The 23,919-nt window shown below is 47.1% G+C and overlaps 1 protein-coding gene across 2 annotated transcripts in view; it reads left to right on the forward strand.

Moving 5' to 3' along the window:
- The window catches only part of CDK7 (cyclin dependent kinase 7), a 306,650-nt gene that overhangs the window by 131,411 nt on the left and 151,320 nt on the right, over positions 1-23,919 (forward strand). For both annotated transcript variants that reach the window (XM_086960721.1, XM_086960720.1), the window contains exons 3-4: positions 16,746-16,779; positions 17,830-17,897. In XM_086960721.1, the coding sequence (XP_086816847.1) occupies positions 16,746-16,779; positions 17,830-17,897 (102 nt within the window). The remainder of the gene's footprint in view (positions 1-16,745; positions 16,780-17,829; positions 17,898-23,919) is intronic.

Here is a 23,919-nt window from a genome sequence, read left to right on the forward strand (position 1 = left end):
GTCAGCGTGGTAGTATTTACAGTGGTGTATACAATATTTCATATGTTTTATGAAGAATGTGGGGATCAGTTGACGGGGATTTCAAGAGTGGTTCATTGGGATAGAAAAATATGCTAGTCACCATAAGTAGGGCACCCCATAGTCCTTGATCTTTGTTAGGTACTCAAAACAACATCGCGAAAAATGATTGCTTCCATTGCCTGGCCACCCATAGGGCAGTAAGATCAACCTATCAACCGCGAGCCTGTGTGGTCTGTGCATTGATCCTGAAGTATTTCAGAAACTTGATCTAATGGTAAAACGAGCTGGATGTGTTGCATGCACAAAAAACCGAGGCAAACAACCCACCTCCAAATATCTGTTTAAGGTAAAGTGGTGGACACCGAGAACAATAAGTAACTTAGCCACCTTCATATGAAGGGACAGAGGTAACAATTCCATTAGGGCAGTCATTACAAGGGCCTTACAATCCCATTTGATGAGTCCAGTAACTGCAGTTACCTGGCCCGTTTGGATTACAAGTCCCACAGAAACACCATGGATGGGGTGTGTTTGATAGCAGGTACACAGTCTTTGTAAAATTCTAATTGAAAATCTGGAATAATATGCTGAAATCAATGCAAACTCAGATTTCTGCTTCTTGTTCCCCATTGTCGTGTGATTTGAGGTAATACTGTTTTACTCCCTTAACTAACCCTTCGGCTTCCTGACAATTACATGCCTACTCAGGAGTGAGGAGGATCCATGCAGATTGCCTACCCACTTGTAAGGGGGCGCTTTTAAGTTGGCTAATAGTGATGTGTAGGAAGAAGAAGCACTTGCTTTAGTGCTGTTCTGAAGCAACTACCCAAGTCGAAATTTGGACACTGGAGAAGAGACTTATGCTCTACAATAACTGTGTGGAAATTCTCCAACAATTAGTCCCTCACATAATAATAATAATAATAATAATACATTTATAAAGCGCCTGGCTGCACAGAACTGTGTGTACCCGCGCTAACTGCTAATACAATACAGAGATCCGGAGGAGCTGTAGAAAAAGAGTCTCGGGGGAGGTTTACATGTTGGGGAACAAGTAAGTTTACAGTTTTGCACAAAATATCAGTTCAGATGGCTCCATCTGCAAGTGGAGCGGGAGCGCATTCCAGTATTTAGAAGCTAAATACCTAAAGGATCTTCCTCCCATTTTGGCCCTGATGATTCGGGGAAGTTTGAATAGCATCATGCCAGATGATCTTAGGTTCCGGGTTGGACGGTGTATAGTAAGGAGATTTTTTAAGTATTCAGGACCTTTGTCCTGAGCGATGCAATGGGCATAGCAAAGGGTCTTAAACTTAATCCTCTCCTTAACCGGAGACTTTTTATTAATCCATTGATCACCTTCATAAAATGTATCTGGCAAATCTGTGATTCAGAGGAAACGGCTGAAGTTGATGCTCTGTCTGGAGATTGAAGTTATTCAAGTAACTGTATTTAAGTTGCCCTACTTTGCCAGTAAGAACATACCCATCGTGCATGGGTATTATTAGTTGTAAGTCCTTCGTTGGCTTTTTAAATTTGTATGACATTTTGGGAGAGTTTGAGACTTTGAATCATGGGATCAGAACTCTTTATTAAAAAAAAAACCCTGTCACCAAGCCTTCTGTCCCACAGGCCCCAGGAAGAAGGTTCTCCGTTTTTAATTGCAATTTTCCTTTGTGATTCCATCTCCATCTTTTGTAGTGCTCCACATTATGTGGATGAGATCTAAAGCCCTGTGACTCGCATTAAATGTAGCATACTTCTGCTCTGTGTGGGGGGGGGGCTCTGTGTGGGTGTATGTGTGGAGGGCGCTGTGTGGTTGTGTGGGGGGGCGCTGTGTGTGTGTGTGGGGGGGCTCTCTGTGGGTGTTTGTGTGTGGCATTTGCGAGAGATTAAGCTATTGGCATTGTAAATGACAATGCCATTTATTTATGTTAAAAAAAACATAAATAAAAATAATGTCAAGAGCAATGCCAATAGCTCTAACTTTAACAAAGGCAAAACCATTGCATTGTAAATGCTTGTTTTTTTATTCTTATTTGTACAGATGGATTTCGAATAGCCCTAGTCCTGAAGAGGCCAGAATTGATTGGCTGAAACGCGTCGACTGTAAAGAGACAGCAGATATATAAAAACATTTTTGATTAATTTAAATAATTTGTTGAGGGACTTTAAAGACATTGGGTTTAAATAATTTTTACCTATTTGTTTTCCTCACATTAGTCTGCTTGATCTCGATAGGAATGTCTTGTTTATTTTTTCAGTGAGACATCCTAGCTTGGAAACGAAGGGCTTCTATTGTATATATGTAAAAACTACTTGTATATACAAATGTGTTTGAAATTGGAAACGAGAAATATTTAAAAATCTCCTTATTTGATAAAATAAAAAATCATTCAGTAATATTCTTAGGCGTGTTTGTGGTTCATGACGAGACAAGAGATTGTAAAAGGTAAAAATAGATAAAGTGTGGTCATAGTAATATAAATACTAAATAGGGAATACTTTTTCTTTATTCCTTATTATTTCAATTCAGAACATATATCGTAGAACCAAGGTACCAATTTCTTATTTGAGCAAGACGCCGAAGGCATCATCGGAAGTGCGATGAGTGGGGCGGGCACATTGCGCGGTGCTGGTGGCGGACTGGGCTCCAAGGACTCGCCTGATCACCTTTGTGTTTTCATAACGCGGACGTTGTCGGGTGGGGCTGAGCCGGACTGACTGGCTTGGGCGCGGTGCGGGGGAGCGCTACCGCTTACGTGGTGGGAGGATTGCCTCAGCTTGGTGCCCCGGGGTGTGGCGTTTACTTTGTTGCGGCCCTGTAACACGACCTGGCCTGCTACAGCGAGAACGGGGGTGTGTTTGGCCTGAGCGGTGCTGCTAGGCCGCGTGGAGGGGTCTGTGCAAGAGAGGAAGCATGTGCGTATATCCACATGCACCGCACCACCCCCCCCACAAAAAATTGCCCCAAGGCGGAGTTCACCTGCCAGAACCATCCGGGCGGTATATGATACGGGTGATTTTGCAGCTAATATAACAAACTGGGAGTGCCACCATTTTAAAAATCGCCGAGCGTCCATAAATAGTAAGCGGCATACGTGACCAGGTTTTGAGATCCACCGAACTCGCTCTCACACCGGCACCAGGTTACGCTCCCATAATACAGCCGGGACCTCCGACAGAAAGACCCCCTGATACTTGAGACCCCCCACTGCTACCTGTAATGCGGTTGCCCAGTTACCCACCCGTGTCCGCCCCCCCCAGCACCCATAACCTGGACTTGCGAGAATTCATGTAGAGCCCCGATGAGTCGCCGAAAATCTGCATAAATTGTAGGAGACGGGGCCCGACCTGTCGAGATCTGTAAGGAAAAAGAGGACATCGTCCGCATACATTGAGATCCTATCGGACGGCCCCTGCGCCCACTCAATGTCGCTCAACTGCGCATCCATGCGTACCCACGCTGCCAGTGGCTCCATAGCCAAGGCGAATAAATAGGGCGAGAGGGGGCAGCCCTGCCCGGTACCACGCTGAATTGGATAGGAGGATGATATTGCTCCCGCCACCCGAACCAAAGCCGTCCGATCAGTGTAGAGAAGACACAGATAGGACAAGATGCGAGGCCCAAGATTAAGCCGCGGCAGCAGCGCGAACAGATAAACCCAGCTCAGCGAGTCAAAGGCCCTGTCTATGTCACAAGAAGAAGCGCAGCCCGTGTCCCTGTGCCTCTGATCGCCTCTACCGCCACATGCGCCCGTTGAATATTGTGCCTAGTCGCCCTTTGGGGCATAAAGCCGGCCTGGTCCGGGTGTACAATCGTCGCAATATGAGGGAGGAGTCGGTTGGCTAGCGCCTTGGCCAGGACTTTGGCTTCAATATTCAAGAGGGAGATCTGGCGATAAGAGGCGTGATGTTCCGGGGGGCGACCCGGCTTCTGAAACACCCCTACCTCTGCATATCTCCAGTCCGGGGGGAGTCTGCCCCGCTCCCTGGCCTCCTCCAATGCAGTCTGATAATGAGAATCCAGCTGCAAAAGATATTTCCTAAAGAAATCACTGGGGAATCCATTTGGACCCGGGGCTTTCCCCGAGTTGAGCTCTCCCAGGGCCGTGCCCAGTTCCTCATTAGTCAGGGGAAGCTCCAACCGATCTCGCACCTCATCCGACACAGCCTTAGGGGGCAAGTCAACTATAAACGTGTCCACCATATATTCTGGCAGGCACTCCTTCGGGGTAAACAGCGAAGCTCTCTGCAAGCTCCCCGGGGTCCGTGAGTGGGGCACGCGTTCCATCCAGTATCCCTGGGAGCGTCTGCACTTGGAAGGCCCCTTGACAGAGCCGATGCAGCATTCTGCTCGACTTCTCTCCCCACTGACATATCCTGCTACGCGTGGCAAGCCAGATCTGTCGAGCCTCATCCAGTAGGAGGGCCCCGTATGACTGGTGCGCCAGGAGGAGCTGACCCACACTCCGGCTCCCATTAGCCACCCGACTCTGATGTTCTAGTTCCTCGATCTCTGCACGCACTAGGTCTGCTGTACGCTGCTTTCAAGCCGCCACACACCAAGCAATATCTACCCCTGTAGCGTGGCTTTCAGTGCTTCCCATAGCGTCCCAGCTCTAGAAACTGAGCCTACATTCCCGACCAAGTAGTCAGCTATTGCGTCACTCATATGCCTCCCATAATCTTCCTACTGCAAGTGCCACACTGAAAGGCGCCAACAAAATGGTTGCCTTCCCCTGCCAATCCAAAGGTCCACGGAGATAGGTGAATGATCCGAAAGGCCGCGCGGGAGGATCGCTGCTGACTCAATCCTTCCCGCCACTTCTCTAGGAACAAAGATATAATCCCAAAAACGCAAATTATTATAAACAACAAGGTGCAGTGCTCAGATAATCGAGTGGTAGACTCAGGGATATACCTGGGGGTAGAAATAACTGCAAATTTAGATAGTGTGGTAGCAAGGAATATTGAACCAATAATTAAAAAAAGCAAAAAAAGAGCTGGATAGATGGCACAACCTACATTTCTCAGTAGTGGGACGGGCAAACATAGTAAAAAAGATGCTGCTGCCAAAATTATTATACATCTTTCGGGCAATTCCGTTAATATTCGACCCAAAATGGTATACTGCTCTGGAGCAGATGGTAAACAGGTTTCTATGGGCGCACGGGAAAACAAGGCGGGCTCTGAGATACATGACACTCCTTAGAGAGAAAGGTGGATGGGCAGTCCCGGATTTTAAAATGTATCACTGTGCGGCGGCCCTTCAATATATGACTGAACTAATTGGGAGGGCATCAGAACAAGTAGGAGAGGCTACTTCATTGTAAGTAGCTTCGATGGGGGGAGAAATAAAAAACGTGTTTCTAAAGTACACTGAATTTAACTATTACAAGAGGATGAAATTTAAAACTCTGATCACGGCATATAAGATATGGGCAGCATTTAAAAAGAAATATGGATTGGGAAGATACAATGCCTAAACACAATTATTTGATAACAAAACTTTACCGGCAGAGATATTCGCTGACTCAGTGTTGGTCAGAAGGGCATTGTGAGTATTAAGGACTTGATGGGAGAACAGGGAATGTATCAATTTTCGGAGATACAACAATTATATGGTGTTGCCACAAAAAGTTTTTATAAATACTTACAAGAGAGGAGTTTCTTGGCCACAAAAAAGGGGGGTCCGATGGGATTTAAGGAAAATGCTGTACTGGAATAGGTCGCGAAACCAGGGGATTGCACGATCAAAAGAATTTATTTTGAATTACTAGAAAGCAGGGAGGATGATCTAGGGAAACAAGGAGATAAATGGCTAGAGAGATTGGGGGTAGGGCAGGAAAACTGTCAGCTTTCATTAGGATTAAGGAGGAATACACTGTGCTGGGCAGCCTTGCAGGCGCAATACTACAAAACTATTTTCTCACTTTATTATACGCCAGCAAAAATTGCACAATGGGGAGGTACTTCCAGAATCACCTGCCCGCGTTGTAATAGTTCGGAAGCAGGGGTGACACACATGTATGCTACCTGTCCAATATTACTCCCCTTACACAAGGAAATTGAAAAGTTTTGGGAAAATGCGATGGATATTACTACAGTACTGTCGCCAGCAAGAGTGGTCCTGGGAGTGGATGGGCAATGTGTAGCCAATAACTTCCTGTTTATAGCAATGGCAGTGTTCAGACTCTGTGTGGCGACAGCTTGGAAAGATCCGGTACCCCCCACTTTTCATCAATGGCTGGCCAGGCTACTTTCTATATATAACCTGGAGAGGGAGATATATGCAAGGAAAGGTAAAAGGGGGAGGAAACTAGGTTTAACAATATGGGAACCTATGGAAACTTGGAAGAAAAGATAGAATGGTGGAAATATTGAATGGTTAATTTCTTCTTCTCAATGGGTGCTCTGCTTATGCTCTTTATTCATTTCCTTATGTGAAACTTCATCTTTTGCAATTATTGAATATATGTATGTAGAATAATAATGGTATTTGTTTGTAAAGTGCCATGCAGCCAGGGGGGAGGAGGATGCGGGGGGGAAGGGGATAAATACCTAATAATAAAAATATTTAAAAATAAAAAAAAAGGAACAAAGATATAATCCAGTCTAGAAAAGGATTTGTGTACGGCAGAATGGAATGTTTACCCTTGTTTGTCCCCGTGTATGCGCCGCCTCGTGTTCACCCAATCTAACCCCACTACCATGTCTCCCAGCCTCGTGAAATGACCTACACTCGGGCCTCCCCCCGGCCTAAATCTGTCTTTGGCATGGTCCAGAACATCATTCCAGTCTCTCCCAACTGGCGACAGCGCGTCCAGGATGTCCGCCCAGATCGCAAACAGTTTCTCGACCAGCGACCACTGTAGAGGGGGTGGAGCGTAGACGCAGCCCAGCACCAGGGGGTCTTCCCCGACCATGCCCCTAATAAACAAATATCGCCCCTGTGTGTCAGCCCATTGTTTGGAATGAATGTAGGGAATTCTGCGGTGCACTAGGATAGCTACTCCCCTAGAACCTCTCACAAACCCAGAATGAAAGACCTGCTGAAATCCATAGTGCTGTAAGCACAGGGCCTTAGTACCCAGTGGGTGGGTTTCTTGTAGCAAAAGTATGTCAGCCCCAGCTCTCTTCGCCTGGCACAGCACTGCTCCCCTCTTGTATTTATCTAACAGTCCCCGCTCATTACAGCTGAGGATCCGAAGGGTCCCATGGGACCCTGAGATCTTATACGCAGGATTCACCCTCAGGAAACAGCCAGGGTCATAGCACAGACATCATGCCATGTGGGCGTGCACAGAACAAATGTAGGGAAGCCCTCGTGGTATGGCAACTCCTGCCCAACCAGAACAAACCGCCCCTCAAAAAACTGACCCCTCACCCCCCCCCACCCCATACCTCAAATCTGTTGAAGTGCGCTTTACAAGTAGAAATTCATTTCATTTCATACCTGTTGTGGCCATGTTGGCTCCCGACCCCCAACGTGAAGCCCAGAGTCCCCCATGCCAATGGATCCCTACCCTACAACCCAGAACACCCCAGCCCACCCCCCATGAGTACCAGACTGAAGGGGAGTCAGCCCATCCCAGAACTCCCTCCCTCCAGAGACTGCATACAGAGCAAGTGTCCCCCTATGAGGAACAACTACACATCATATAACAGTATGTAACACAAGTCAAGGGTCCACTATGTGTTGTCCAGTAGCCGGGGCCCCACGGACAGAGGCCTCACCAGTCACAGAGCGTCACCGGGATCGGGACCGCCAATTGCCCGGCTGGCTTGATCCCCTGGAGGATTTCTAGTGTGCAACCGGAGGTTTCTGAATCTGTGGGCCCGCTCAATCACGAAGCACCGGGACATAGCGTCTGGGGGAGCCAGCTTTCCAGCCATGTGGTTAAGAAGTTCTCCATATTGCCCTTCGCACAGCCCTCCGGAAAGCCGACGAAGCGTAGATTGTTCCGCCTTGCCCACCCCTCTGCATCCTCGGCGCGCAGCACCAGGCCAGTACTAGCCATGCTGGCCACCTGTCGCTTCACGGCCGCCACGTCGTCCTCCACCCCGGAGATCCGGGTCTCAGCCTCCGTAATGCGGGTCACAACGTTCCGTAAGTCTTGCCACAGCAGGATAACATCGGAGCCCACTGCACCAATCTCGGCGTGGAGCATATCATGGGACTGGGTAATCGCCGCCATGAAGGCGGCCGCATTGTCTGGAACGGGCTCCTGCTGTCCTCCCGCTGCCCCAGCCCCGCCACCAGGACCGGTGAATTTATCTATGGGCCCATATTTCTCCACTACTGCCCTTGTCCCTCGTCATATCCACCAGCAGCTGACCCCGCACTGACGCAACTCATGTCCGGCCCACTGTCCCATCAGTTCTGGCCAGCACCAGCACCCTCACGTTCAGCGCTGACCGTTCTCCCTTGGAAGGCACCCCCGATCAAGGGCCCGCAATCCACCTGTTGTCAGCCAGCACTGCAGATATCTTCACCCGGCACCCTCCTTTCGCCCAGCCCACTGCAAGGAAGACGCCTGTGCCGAGACTGGGCCAGGGGACACCGCACAAGCCCACCTCCTGGCTCCGCTCCTCACCTCCGCAGCCCAGCTCCTCCTGTGCAGCCCAACTCCTCCTCCTAGGCCAACGCCACCTGCAAGGCCTCCTCACGACCACCACCAGGCCCCGGATAGCTGTCCTGAAGTCTCTTGGCTCCGCGGGCACCAGCCAACCAGCGAGACTGCTATCCCCAATGCCGCCAAAACCACCGGGCTCCGCCACTCCGCCTCCAAAGTCCACTACGGCGGTCGGCTCCAGGCACAGCCAGCAGAATCCATGAGGACCGCCCCGCACGGCGCGACCCCTCCGCGGATTTGCGGGGAGGCTCAGACCCATAGGAGGGGGCCCTCTTTTCCCTGAGGAAGCCGCCGACCGTTCAAAGCCCCCCGCAACCTCTGCTCAGGATGGTATGACTATTTGCTGGGCACGCTGCCCCGGGCCCCAATCTCCTCCTCAGACTCCTGATTGCCCTCTGGGCACGCGATGGAGCCCCGAGCCTGCCCCAGGCCGCTCCGCTACAGCCGCACCACAGAATCCCCAGGCGGGGGCCCGACGTGTCCCCGAGCTCCAGTCTCCAGGCCCGCCGCCTCAGACACTCACCGGGCGCAGCTGGTCCCACAGACGTCAGTCCACCACGGTCACGGGGAGCTCCAAAATCCACTCCCCTGCTCCCTCACGATGCACCAGGCCTCCCCACACACAGGACTCGGCAGCTCGCCCAACGCCGAAGGAGTTGTCGTGTCCAGCGACGGGCATCTCACTGCCTCCCCTGAGGGACTGCGGGCCGCCGAGAGAAGACCAATACAGCCGCAGTGCAGGGACGGGTGTCCGGCAGCCGCGCCCGCTACCTCAGGCCCCGGTCTCCGATGCTGCCGCCCGATCTCTCCCTGGCAGTGGGACCCACCACAGCTTCTTCCTCTGGTCGCTACCTCTACTGTATTACCGTCGGGAACCTCCCCTGGGAGCCAATATGCCTCCTGTCGCTGAGCCCACCGCCACAGGGGCCAACCGTCCAAAGCGTCAGCCCCCGGTCCGCCTGACCAGCTCGACCACCAGGATCACCAAACTCGAGGCCCCGGCTCCACTGCCTCCACCAGGCCGCACCACGCAGGAGACCCCAGCACCGGCCTCCGAGCCCACCAGACAACTCAAATCGCCGGAGAAACGATGCAGCAGGCTACCAGTAGATGTCGCAGATGTCGGGGTCACAGAAATGTGGAGGGAGTCAGGATAGTAGTAGGATAGTTATCGGGCTGGACAGCTAAAACACATCCGCCATGCTGGCCCGTCTATCCACGCCCCGAGAATTGCATTTTTGAACATCTGCGAACCGTGTATACAGAGCGGTAACACTGGAAGAAAGCCCCGCATTTGGCCCGTGCACCCCCTGCACTATGGAGAAATCTGATCCTAAGCAACCGAAGCTGCAGTTTGAAAACAAGCGCAATATGCGTGCCAATGAGGCTGCGGGAGAGCAGCCATTGACACAAGGTGGAGCGGAGGCAGTGGAGGACTCTGAGGATGACACCAGGACCATTCTGTTGGAACTACGATCTGGGATAAAATCCATTGATAGCAAAATAATGCCCTTGCGACCAGTCTGGATGCAGTGAAGAATAAAGTAGACACACATGAGCACAGGCTTGATGTCCTGGAGAACAGACTATCGGACACGCAGGACTCGCAGGCAGAATCCCGGACTCAGATTCTACAAATGGAAAAGGTGTTGGAGGTAATTAAAGCGAAGAACGAGGATTTGGAGGTGCGATCCAGGCGCAACAACATTTGAATTTTGAATTTGAATTTTAAAACATTTATTCAGCGCGCTTTTACCCCGCGGTTTCATGGCGCTATGTGTGATGCAGTGGACGACAGCAGTTGGAAGAGGTTTAGGCAGTGTAGGCTTGCGCACATAAGAGGATTTTAAGATCCTTCCGGAACTGTAGGTAAGAAGGCGACGTGCGGAGGGCAGCAGGAAGGGAGTTCCAGAAAACTGGAGCAAGGACAGCAAACTTCGCTCCTCCCGCCCTCTGTTTTTTAAAACGAGGAGTAGCTAGAAGGGCCATGTGAGAGGAGCGAAGCTCTCTGCCTGGAAGATAGGGCTTGATAGCAGAGCATATAAACTCAGGGGCAGTGCCCGACCTAGCCTGGAATGTGAGGCAGCAGTTTGAAGAGGGCGCGCTCTGTCACCGGCAGCCAGTGTAGTGCTTTGAGCAATGGAGTGGCCCGATGGCATTTGGGTAGGCCGTGAATCAGGCGGGCCGCCTGGTTCTGTACCAGCTGCAAGCGGTAAATCGCATAGGCAGGGGCCCCATTGTAGATTATGTTGCCATAATCAATGCGAGATAGTACCATGGCCAACACAATAATTTTTAAAGCAGAGGGGGAAAAGAAACGAGAAACCTTCCTAATTATTCTGAGGGGAAAAAAACAAGAGGAAACCACTGAACCAACTTGTGAATGAACAGAAAGTTGTGGGTTTAAAAGAATCCCAAGGGTTTTAACCTTGGGTACAGGAAGTGGAGGGACACATTCGTATAATTGGCCTGCCAGAGTCCACCACCATTGTCAAAATGGAGACATTTGTAGATGAGCTGTTGCGTGACCTGTTTGGCTCTGTGCTATTCCCTGTTATGATTGTGTCGAGAGAGCATCAAACCCTGGGCCCTAGACCTAAACTGGATGCCCCACCTCGCCCAATACTTGCGTGCCTACTGAACTATGCTGACAGGGATGCCATCTTGCGGGAGGCCAGAGCTAAGAGCCCAATAAACTACAAAGGAGACAACCTATCTTTTTTCTCAGATTACACCCCTTCGGTGCAGGCTTCGCCAGGGAGTTTGTACCGGTGAAGAAGCTCCTTCAGACTGCCTCTATACTATATGCTATGCTGTACCCAGCAAAATTGAAAATCTCTCATGAGGGACAGGCGCATTTCTTTACAGACTCTAAAGTTCTTAAAACATATCTGTAAGGCTAAACCCCGGCAGGGCGTGCTGGGGAGTTCGTCGCCCTCACCGAACCTCGAGGAAAGAGATTAATGTTTTCACTGTAGTTTTTGATGATCATGTGTGGCTTCTTGCGGGACTGGGGGTGGTGATGGATTTTGTTATTTGCTAAAGGCTGTGGATGGGAAACTGGTCCCCATTCTGTCCTATGTTTATTAGTGTTTGCATGTAGAGCTTGGTTGATACTAGCTCAGCGCCTAGAGTGCTGTTTGATTTTGCGATTGATGGAACACAGGTGTGCCGTATGGTTTAAGATTGGCAAACTCACCATCAAGTGAGTGTTCGTTGCTGTTCCCTCCCCCCGAGCGGGTGTTTCCCTTTGGACGAGTTGTATGGACGTTGAGTTAAAAGTGCTGGAGGGGGGTTGGACATGGGCTCGACCTAATTGGGAGGTTGGAGTGGGTGGGGGGAAGCGGGAGGGGTGTTGGGGAAATGTATCTTTTTTTTTGTGTGAATGATATTTGTTTATTGGTTGGAATGAGTGCTGATCTGCATAGTATGTTGAAAGCATGTGTAGCTGAATCCATCCTCCTATCTTGGATATCGCAGATTGCCGGGTGGACATGAAGTACCTAGCTAAAGCATGGGTGAGAGATATAGGCTCTTGACCTGGAATGTGAGGAGTCTCAATTCCCCAAAAAAATTACGCCAGGTGTTGGCAAACCTAACTCGACATAACGTTCATATTGCTTTGTTACAAGAGACGCATCTAATTAAACAAGTGGGGCGCGGCATCGCTGGTAGATGGGCGGGGTATGAACTTGCGTCATCATATGCTAGGGGGTCGCTGATTTTGATTAAACGGGGCACTGCATTCAAGCCAGACAGGACATATGTGGATGGAGATGGGCGATGTGCAAGGAGAACTGGGAGACTCATTAGTGACCACCCTTACGGGTGATTGTGTGCTTTACAAATGTGGTTTATTATTATTATTATTATAGTTAATATGTACGGGCCCATTTCAAACGACCTGGAGTGCTTATTGCGTATGTATGCAAAACTGAGGGAATGGTCGGAAGCGAATATTTTATGGGGGGGAGATCTAAACACATACTTGAACCCCGATCTGGATAAGTCAAATTCACTAACACACCGAATTACCAGAGTGGCCCAATGTGTACGGTGTGCTATGTTGGAATTTGGATTGAGTGACGTGTGAAGGGTGCGCAAAGCACTAGTAAAAGAGGGCACACATGCAAAACCATCGAATAACAGTTGGTCGCCATTAGATTATTGGCTGCTAGGCTGAGATGCATCTGACTGGGTGTTGGAGGTCACAAACCTGCCGCGCACATTATTAGCTCACAATCCGGTTAAACTAGACATTAAAGTCCAGACGGCCATACAACGCTCCTTCACGTGGCGTCTGTGGTCGGAAGCACTGCTTGATCCAGTATATGAGGCTACAGTGTGGGATGCTATAGAGTAATATTTCCTACTCAATTAGGGATCTGTGGATAGTGCCTCCACTCTTTAGGAGGCTTTTCAAGTGACAATTTGGGGGCAGGGGGGACTGCATCGGTACCCCAGTGGGCATACTGAAAGATATCAGAGACCAGCTCTCCAAGGTTGAGGCTAAACTTCAGACATTGGAGCGACATTCTACAACGACCCCTTCAGCAGCTACTCTGGCCAGGATACACTAGCTGATTCTGGAATATGACACACTAGCTGAATTGGAAATATGGTATATCTCGCGCAGACACACAACGTGCAGATATGGAGAGGGAGGGAGGCCGGGCCGTACGTTGGCAAATAAGATTAGGGCCCGATTGGCAAAACCCCATATCGATGAGATGGCTAGCTATCTGGAGGATGTGGCCTGTGCCTGGCTGTCAGATATCCACAGGGAGTATCTTAGTCTGCCGATCGACGCGGACGACATCAAAACTGCCACTGGGGCCAGATGGCCTTACAGTTGAATTTTACAAGACATACGCAGATCCAGTCACCCCCTATCTGTTGGAAGTATATGCGGAGGCACATGATTCGAGAATACTACCGCCCTCGCTCCGGCAGGCACTGATCATAACGCTTCTCAAGAAGGACAAGCCCCCAGATAAATGTGATTCTTATAGACCACTTTCACTAATATAGATGCCAAAATACCAGCCAAGATCCTGGCCGTTAATTTACAACCCCTGACTGTCCTGCCTGGTTCTACTTGACCAGTCGGGTTTTATACCGGACCGATCCACGTCACATAACCTGCGGACTATTTTCTCCATGTTTCACATACTGGAACCACGCATATCTGCCGCGGCGGTCCTGCTGGACGTAGCCAAGGCGTTTGATTCGGTGGTGTGGAAATACATGTTTTTTATTCTTCCGCATATGGGATTACCGCCTCTATTTATATATTGGATCAGGGTGCTGTTTGCAGAGCCATCTGCTAGAGTGCGTGTTTGTGGATTGACGTCAGACCCATTTGATATTCAGCGGGGCAGGAGACAGGGCTGCCCTCTGTTGCCACTACTCTTTGTAATTGTGCTAGAACCGCTGGCTTGTGTCATTAGACCGAGACATAGGGAAACAGCGCTGAACTATCGCCCAGTCGCCATCTCGCTGTACGCAGACGACATGGTGCTATTTGTTCATGAACCCTCACGTTATTTGGCCCAACTTCTCCGAGAGTATGTAAGATTCGGTCGTCTGTCGGGTCTAGTTGTAAATTGGGAGAAATCCTTGGTCATTCCGTTGACGGTATGGAATATCCGTTGATATGGTCAGTGGACCCAGTTAAGTATCTGGGTGTCTGGATTCACAGTGACGCTGATAGTTATACGCGAGAACTATGGGAGGGCATACACCAGACTAGACCAGCAGGTGGATCTGTGGGTAGCGCTAACGCTCTCGCTGGCGTACCCTATCGATTTGCTTAAAATGGTAGTCTTGCTGCGGTTACTGTATTTATTCACGAATATCCCGATTGCATTGACAAAGGTTTTTTTAAAAACTCTCCGTGGGACCCTACTTCGGTTGGTCTGGGGAGGTAAACACGCCCGGGTGAATTGGTCTGTCCTCACCAGCGATTATGATAAAGGTGGATTTGGGGCGTCTAACTTCTATGTATACTATCTTAGTGCACAGGCCCAATACGTGTGTTACTGGGTGAGACCACATGCGTTCACTCCACATGTGGCGGTGGAAGAAGGGGACACTAGCCCAGTTCCGTTACACAGTATGATCAAGCACCGGACATGTGGCATTCTGAGAACGGAAATCAATGCGGTGAACTCTATGTTGGCTGTCTGGCAGGAGATTGGGCGTCTGGCTTGGAAACTACCTATCTATGCACCAGCCATGCACATAGAGCACCACGGGGCACTGTCAGTGACTCAGGAGGCGCCGTCGATGCAACAGCTTAATGAGGCGGGTTTCCAGATGATGCAGGATCTTTACCCGTAGGGGACGTTTCTTACGCTGAATAATTTACAATACATAAGTAATGCCAAGTTATTGTTTCGTTTTGCGATACACACTCAGACACGCCATTAGGGCCCATTACGACACTTACCCTCTTGAGCCTCCTACACTGATGTTGTTACAGCTTGTGCTCCTCACCCCCACTAATAAGAAATTGAAATCCAGATTATACAGGCACATAAGAGAAGAGTGTACAGGCCGGCCTGACAGAAGCTGGGAGAGATGGAATGCCTGTTTACCTGCTCAGATATTGGAGAAAGATTGGAAGTATGTATGTGAATTAACGGGCACACTTGCAATGAATGGAAACTTACGAATTATACATTTTAAATACATACACCAGGTGTATTACTCGCGGCACACCTACATCGTTATGGGTTGCGAGAATCTAGCAGGCGTGCTCGCTGCTGCCAGGCTGATGCTGACTTTATGCACCTTGCTTGGGGCTGCCGCTGGGTAGCCAATTTCTGGAAGTTAGTTGTGAGAGACATAAAGGACATGGTGGGGGCAGAACTACAATGCACTCCGCTAGTCTACTTGCTGTCTTGCTTTCCGCAGATACAGGGCATTTGTGGTAGATTTGTATGTCTGGCGCTGCTATGGCTAAGCGAAGAGTGGCTATCATGTGGGGTGGGAGATGCAGACCGAAAGTGGATCACTGGATCAGAGACCTGGTCTACTGCAAAAGTAACATGGAAACTTAAGCAGTAGAGTTGCCCACAGTTTCTAGACCAAAAGATATATGGGAGCCCCTGAGATAATTTCTTCAGAAAAGAGCGGCTGAGTTTGAGCAGGGGGACATGAGTTTGACGCTGTGAAGAGATGTGTACGACTTGGGTAGGCAATCTGGGTGAATGGTGGGTGGATGCTCCAACATGGTTTTTTTTTGTGTTGTATTTTTTGTTGGATTTGTCGGGATGTTTTTGTTTCACTATCTACGCATAATGATGATCCGATACATGATCGCATTGTTGATGTGTATGTCTTAATTTGTTCATGTAAATGATTTTTTTTTTTACTTTTAGTATCTTCCACACAAGCGAGCTGTTTACTCTGTATAACTTTAAGTAATAGTAGCCAGCAGCTGTCGTGTGCACAAATATCAACACGTTAAAAAAATGCTTATAATTTTATTTTCTGATGTTTTTCAATGGTTGTTACTGACCGTTTCGGATTTTGGATTGTTGTCTTATCAAGTATCGTAAGCTGGAAGTTAAATTTATTTCTTGCTCTTGCAGTTGTTGTTAAGCTTGACTATGTCCCAATTTTGAATTATAAGTGAATATATTGGTCTGTTCTTCATGTATGGTGTTTGTAGAGTCACTTTCTTTTGATTTCAAACTATTAAAAATATGTACATCAAGCTAACCCTCTTCTTAAACATGCTTTTAACTTTTAAAATTCATCACCAGTCTGGACTCTCCAAAACTCTGAATCAGTGTACATCACAAACATTGACAATCTCTTTGATGTCGCTGAATTTCTTGCTGACCCAGCTCACCTAGCTGCATTTGTGTCTGTGTAGTGCCCTGCGTTAAAGCTTTCCCTTCAGAGATATAGCCTTTGGCACAGGAGCCTGATCTCTGTTACATGCTGAATAAGTACTTCTGCATTACTGCCTAATAGAAACAACTCCTTTAATACATCATAAGAAAAATGCAACATAGGAATGTGGTTTTCAGGAACAAAAGTACACCTGTGTAACTGAAATGTGTTGTGTTACAGATTAAACTGGGACATAGATCAGAGGCTAAAGATGGTAAGTACTTCACACCCATCATTCTTTTAATTAGTTATATTTTTTTTATTATGACTCAATTTACAGTTTTCTCATGGAGGCCTCTGAAACAGAATTGACCTTTGTAATCCGTAAATTCTGCCTTGCACTGTGTGACATTCTAACGATTATGGCTTTCCTCTGGCATTAAGGATGTGTGTTGTGAGCACAAGGATGTCAGCTCATTACAAAGTTCCACATTCTGCAAGCTGTTATGCAGCAGGCAGACGTTGTTGCAAATACCACAATGTTTACTGCACCCAGCCAATCCCTATCCTCCAGAACTCGTACAATTATGCAGTATTCTAGTATAGACACAGTGAGACCCTTCATCATATGCCATGTAGTGGCAATTAAAGAAAAGAGTAGCTCTGATTGCAGTCCTGATTAATGTTGCTATAGTGCGCTATTTTTATTAATTTTAAAACACAGCTTTTATGTGCACTACTTTTTTTATCACTGTTGCTTAACTCAATACTGCATCTTGGAATGGCCAACATGTGGTCGGACATTTTTGTCCTTCTCAGTGAGAGATTAGATTAGTGATCTAAATGGCTGCGGGGATTCAAAAGATCTAAAATCTTCCTGCAAAAGGAAATGTAGCTCTGTAATATTGTGAGAAAAGAGCAGTGCACTATGTACAATCTGCTAGAATAAATATCGTTTAAACATTTTTTTAAAATCATGCTGAAGTTTGCATATGTGTTGCATGGAAAAATCACTCAAGTTAAATTTGTGTCTGTAGTAATGTCAACCCACTTTAATGTTTAAAGAAAATTACCTTTGCCTCTATCTTGCATCATTTTGCAGATAAAGTGTCAAGTCACCGATGAGACACTGAAAAGTGTTACTGAAATAGTTTATGGGTGTGTTTATTCTATTTACTGTTTGTGGTATATTTTAGTGTTTAGTGTTAGCTTTCCATTTTATTACGAATACAAATTATGTTGGTAGTTTGCATATACATCTTAGATGGTCATGACTGAGATTTGTAACATTTTATTTAAGTACTAATTTATATGCTTATCACAGGAATTAACCGGACAGCACTCCGAGAGATAAAATTATTGCAGGAGCTAAGTCATCCAAATATTATTGGGGTAAGTAACAAGCAAAACAAAAGCTGTACAAAACTCACAAAATAAATGTTCTACCCTCAGCAGCTTGAAACCATCCCAGCCTTAACCAGATGAGGGTCATCTGAAGAGGGTACTAACTAGTGCTTATAAATTCCAGAGTCAGTTGGATTAAGCACCACATATGAATATAATGTGGCATGGATGGTATGGTGTAGAGTTTGAATAATGTGGCAAAATTTCAGTAGTAGGTGGAAGAAGGGGAATTTCTTTCACAGCAGTTGTGGGATGAAGTACTGGGCAAGAAGGAGTTTTCTTCCCCAGTCATAACTTTTCAACTTTCACCACAGGTGCAGTAATCACAATCTAGGGGCAGGCTGGACAGTTGTCACAGTCCTCAGGTTTTTGCAGTCTTTGCAGATCAAAGCTGTCACAGGCAACACAGGGGACAATAGGCCTCCAGCTCTGTGCTGAATTAAGGTAGTTTTCTACTTGCAGTCAGTCTGCCTCCTTCCCTTGTAAGTTGCCTCAGCAGCAAAATCTTTTCCTCCATCCTTGGTGTGCATACCTGCTACTTCAGGTAAGACATTGGTTGTCATATTACCTCTGGTATCAGCTTTGCTCTGCATAGAGTTCTCCACTGTAGACATGTGAAATCAGAACAGGCCAAAAGGGGCAGGGTATAAACAGAAACCATGGCAACTGGGCTTAATATGGTGTTCAGTTTCATGCCACCACCTACCAAAGGCGCCCTGTCACTTTGTTTTCCTTTTGCATAGCAAACACCATACTACAAACCTACTGCAGATCCAAACGTTGTTGCCAACTTCCGTCCCATTTTGCTGTTGCCGGTTTTCTCTAAAATTTTGGAACGGCATATTCATGCACATTTATCTCGTTTTGTTGTCACCAACAATCTTCTTCACCCCTCTCAGTCAGGCTTCCGTCAAGGTTTCTCCACTGAATCCACTCTTCTAGGAGTAACTGAGAATATTCGCCAACTACTCGATCGAGGTGAAACAGCTGCACTGATATTGCTTGATCTCAGTGCAGCCTTCGATACTGTATCGCACAGTATCCTTCTCAGCAGCCTTGCCTCTTTTGGTATATGTGACAAAGCCTTACATTGGCTCTCTTCTTTTCTTACTGACCGGACCTTTCAATTTTTTTCCAATACTTCCACCTCTAATACTTATCCTTCTCCATATGGTGTCCCCCAAGGTTCTATTTTAAGCCCTCTTCTTTTCAATCTTTATGTTGTTCCTTTAGCACATGTTGCTTATCACTCTGGTCTTAATCTTTTTACTTATGCAGATGATTCACAAATTGTGTTTTCCTTATCCCAAGCTGACCCTTCATCACCTTCTTCTTTACAATCAGGTCTAAGGGACATCTCCCGCTGGATGAGCTGTAATTTCCTAAAGCTCAACAGCGATAAGACGGAGGTGCTTATTTTCGGTAATAAGCCTGACCTATGGAGCTCGAGACATTGGCCGTCAACTATGGGCGACTTACCCATTCCATCGGAACGAGTGAGAAATCTCGGGGTCATTATCGATAGGGAGCTATCGATGAAGGATCAGGCTAATAAAGTTGCAGCCACCTGTTTTACCATCCTTAGATGGCTGCGAAAAATCTTTTGGATCCTACCTTCTGACACCCAGAGATCTGTTGTGACGGCGCTGGTGACCTCTAGATTGGATTATAGTAACGTGCTCTTTCTGGGGGCGACCAAGGCGGTCATGCGCCGTCTCCAACTAGTCCAGAATGCCGCTGCTCGGCTTCTGTGTGGCTGTCGGAAATATGATCCAATTACCGAACGCATCAAACAACTCCATTGGCTCAACCTTGATAAACGAGTCAAATTCAAGGCACTATGCTTTATGCATAAGATAAAAATTGAAGTTGCCCCCACTTATCTGCAATCCCTGGTCAAACCCTATGTTCCCGCATGCTCCCTCCGTTCCTCCTCCCAACACCTTTTCTGTGTGCCTAAGTTTAGGCTCACTAGAGTGGGTGGCCGTTCCTTTTCTGTACTAGGACCCAGACTTTGGAATTCTCTTCCTCTGGACTTACGAGTGGAGCATTGTCATCTTCGTTTCCGCAAAGCCGTTAAGACCTGGCTTTTTGCCCAATAACTCTTTCGGTAAGCCGCAAAGCTTTCTTAAGTTCTGGCTTTTGCGATATATCTCCCTCTGGATTACTATGCTATACTGCCAATCAGCGCCGGGAAACCCTCACGGGTAGCTGTTCGCGCTCTACAAGATAAATAAATAAAATAAATATAGTGTTCTATTGATTTTGTAGGTTAGAGACAGACAAACTTTGAGGCTGGGTTGTGCATTCAACCCATCTCTTTTTTATAGGTATGTAGCACTGTCCAAGGCCTTCCCTTGGCCATAGCCTTTTTGTCATCTGTTGCACCTACTAAACCATATGCTGGTCTGCTGGAACTGGCTCACCAGAGAAGTGATTACAGAAAAGCCTTCTTGTTCGATACAAAATTATGTGAATATAAACAAGCATGTACTTTTGACTTCGCCAGGGATAGACCGTGGGAAAAAGAGACAAGAGAACACGCTGGGAATGGAAGACAACTTTCACCACCACTACAACTTATTATGCAAAAGATTTGGGGTTGAGGCCATAACTGCTTACAGGGGGAGAGCTGGTAGGCAGTCTACCCACTGGGATGCAGGTATAATCTATAAATCTGCTGCCACCAAACATTAGTCCTGTTGTGGCCGAGCCATCTTTTTTGTGTAGATATGTGCTAATCTTAGTCCTTTGTGTATGTTCTCACCTCTCAGGCAACAGGCTGATCTGCTGAGACTGACTTCATTCAGGGAAGGTGAACACAAAGCCCCTGCCCCATTGAAAGGTGCAGGAATGCAAGCCTGCAACCTAAACTAAGCTTAGCAATGACTTCAGTATCGGAGGAAAGATGAACTAAGAGGGCAAGGGTATATTCGAGGCATGTCAGTCAGAAGCTGCCTTTCATTACAAATTCAAACTTAGGGGCTACATACACAGTGAAGCTACATACACAGTGAGGGTTCCCAACTATGGGTTCCCACCGCTCATATATCCAAATGTTAATCTCGCACATCTCTTATTCTCAGGGGAATACTACACTGATTTACACAAGTCCCATGTTCCCATTGGGATACAGGTAGGAAGCCTGCATCCACGGACTACAGATCAGCTGCGACCATCCATTAGTCATGGCCAGACTTGGCTATGGGGACTGATTTCTCCCATGGTGTAAGAGTGATACTTTGTGTGCCCTTATCACCTAAAAGTCCGTACCAATTTGTTAATGACTGACAACCAAAAGATGTGGATTGCCTGTCCAGCCTGCTTTGTGTGCTTATGGTATAACACCTAGGCGTTGTGATGCCTGCCTCTTTCTTAAAGTAGTTGCTGGTAAGTCATAGGAGCCTATGTCGTGTGACCTGAGGTAGTTAGATCTTCCACTGTCCCCAGCGTAACCAGACAAGGGGCCTCTTCAGCATGGTCCTTAATCCATTGTTCCCAAAGTGCTAGAGATGCCCTGTTTAGGAATCTACATTGAAAGGCCACTGGGGTTTGCTGTGCTACTTTCTTGTGGTTGGAACTTAACTTGAAGTTAATTATCAATGCTTCTCTCTGTGCCATACACATGCAGACCTTTATTTAGCATTGTAGGGTCACAGTTCTGGTCGACCATCTAGACTGTTGGTAAGGTCAGTGCCACTGTTTTGAATAGTTCTGTTGGGTATTGACAATTTCTTTGGGGTAGGCTAAAAACAGCTCCAAGACACACAAACAAGCAAAACTCTCTGATAGGCAAAGTTTTTATATATATTAAAAACAGGAGAAAAGAGACAATATATTGGAATTACTTCATTCCACTACATTACTGACGAGTACTTATCAAATACGTGAGCAGTGACTGTGGTGATTCAAGTGACAAGTGCGATGCATATAGTGACACTTCTATACAAAAACATTTATTTACAATAAAATCACAGAAAAAGGGGACCGGGGGAAGTTAGAACGATGTATTTGCTATCGTTTTTGTGGCCAGTTTTATACGAGTAAATGTTCCAAGGAAGACAAGTGGTTAGTGTCCATATTCCTGGAGTTAGCTTGGCCAAATGTAAGAGCGTCGACGTTTCAACCCTGGTTGCGCCCCAGTTGGTGGTCGCGGCGGGTCTTTATCAAGACAGGGTGGGGGGGAAGGGGATCGGTCAGAAGGTGATTTATTCCAGAGGGTAGCCCGTTGAGCGCTTCTCACGGACAGCTCGTTTGGCGTTAATATCCAGATCGCCTTTTGCTACATCGCGGAGTTTCATTGCTGATGTTTCTGCATCAAGGGTTGACCAACGGGCTACCCTCTGGAATAAATCACCTTCTGACCGATCCCCTTCCACCCCACCCTGTCTTGATAAAGACCCGCCGCGACCACCAACTGGGGCGCAACCAGGGTCGAAACGTCGACCCTTTACATTTGGCCAAGCTAACTCCAGGAATATGGACACTAACCACTTGTCTTCCTTGGAACATTTACTCGTATAAAACTGGCCACAAAAACGATAGCAAATACATCGTTCTAACTTCCCCGGTCCCCTTTTTCTGTGATTTTATTGTAAATAAATGTTTTTGTATAGAAGTGTCACTATATGCATCGCACTTGTCACTTGAATCACCACAGTCACTGCTCACGTATTTGATAAGTACTCGTCAGTAATGTAGTGGAATGAAGTAATTCCAATATATTGTCTCTTTTCTCCTGTTTTTAATATATATAAAAACTTTGCCTATCAAAGAGTTTTGCTTGTTTGTGTGTCTTGGAGCTGTTTTTAGCCTACCCCAAAGAAATTGTCAATACCCAACAGAACCACTTGTTTGTGAATCACATATACCCAGGTTCTGAGGGACACAGGGTCACCCCATTTTGTTAAAACACTGTTTTGAATAGGTCGGGGTGCTTTTATGGCCCTTAGCTAAATGGTGACTTTGAACATGTACACATTCCTCTGCTGGATCCCTTCTATGACACCAGCTTTGAATTTGTGTAGCCTTTTTGCCAGAGATTACTAGGTTTTATTAGTTGAGACTTTAAAGACCCACCCTGTTCGCTTCGGTATCTTTTCTACCCTGAATGGCCATTGCTTCTGACTTTAGGTTGTTCTCTTCAAGGCTTACACTGTGGGGACTGTGTTAAGTTCCCCCATCCTTTTCAGCAGCATTTTCTTTTAGATGCTAACTGGCATACCAATCTATCTCTGGTGGAACCTTTTACTTATCCCATTGGCCTGACAACAGAAGCTGTACAACTGATTATGGTTCTTCTGTGAGATAGGCTTTTTCTCAAACAGATGATACTGGTGGAGTGAAATGTGTATGGAGACAATGGGTTCTGTGCCTATTTCTCCTATGGCTAAGCTGTATATACAGAAAGACTGGGCCGCTCGTGTAGCCTTGCAACTGCATAAGGGCCTGCCTTCACAACTCAACCAGCTTGTAATTTTCCTCTCAATATTTAGAGGAGGCTCTATAAATTGGATTTGGACAATCCCACAGTGTATTTAGTCTAACTCTCACTGGGTTCTCAGATGAACCAGAACATCCTTGAGACTGAAAACAGCTCCACTTATTTCTACATTTGGGAAGATTTTCCCCACAGCTCGCAATGTTTCACACACTCCCCCTGGTTGGATTCTGCCCTAGTTTTCCACTAAATCCACTAACGATATGCACTTGATAGTGTTTTCACCTGTGAAGATAGAGATCACACTGCTTCCCGTTTAACCCCCAGGTTCCAGACCTAAAAAGAACGGTGCTGGTTAGAATTAAATGATATTAAGACTGGGAATGAAAGGGATTCTCCTAACCCAGACTACAGACAATCACCTCCCACTCCACAACCGCAACCTCACAAGATTGTTCTCCATTTGAGCTCACTCTTCCAAAAACCGGTTTGTCAGAAATTGGAAGAAAGAGTGTTCAGGTCGACTTGAAACACCTCTATGTCTCAATTACTGTGTAGATACCATACAGA

The sequence above is a fragment of the Lissotriton vulgaris genome, chromosome 3_1 (genome assembly GCF_964263255.1).
Source record: "Lissotriton vulgaris chromosome 3_1, aLisVul1.2, whole genome shotgun sequence".
NCBI classification, from domain to species: domain Eukaryota; kingdom Metazoa; phylum Chordata; class Amphibia; order Caudata; family Salamandridae; genus Lissotriton; species Lissotriton vulgaris.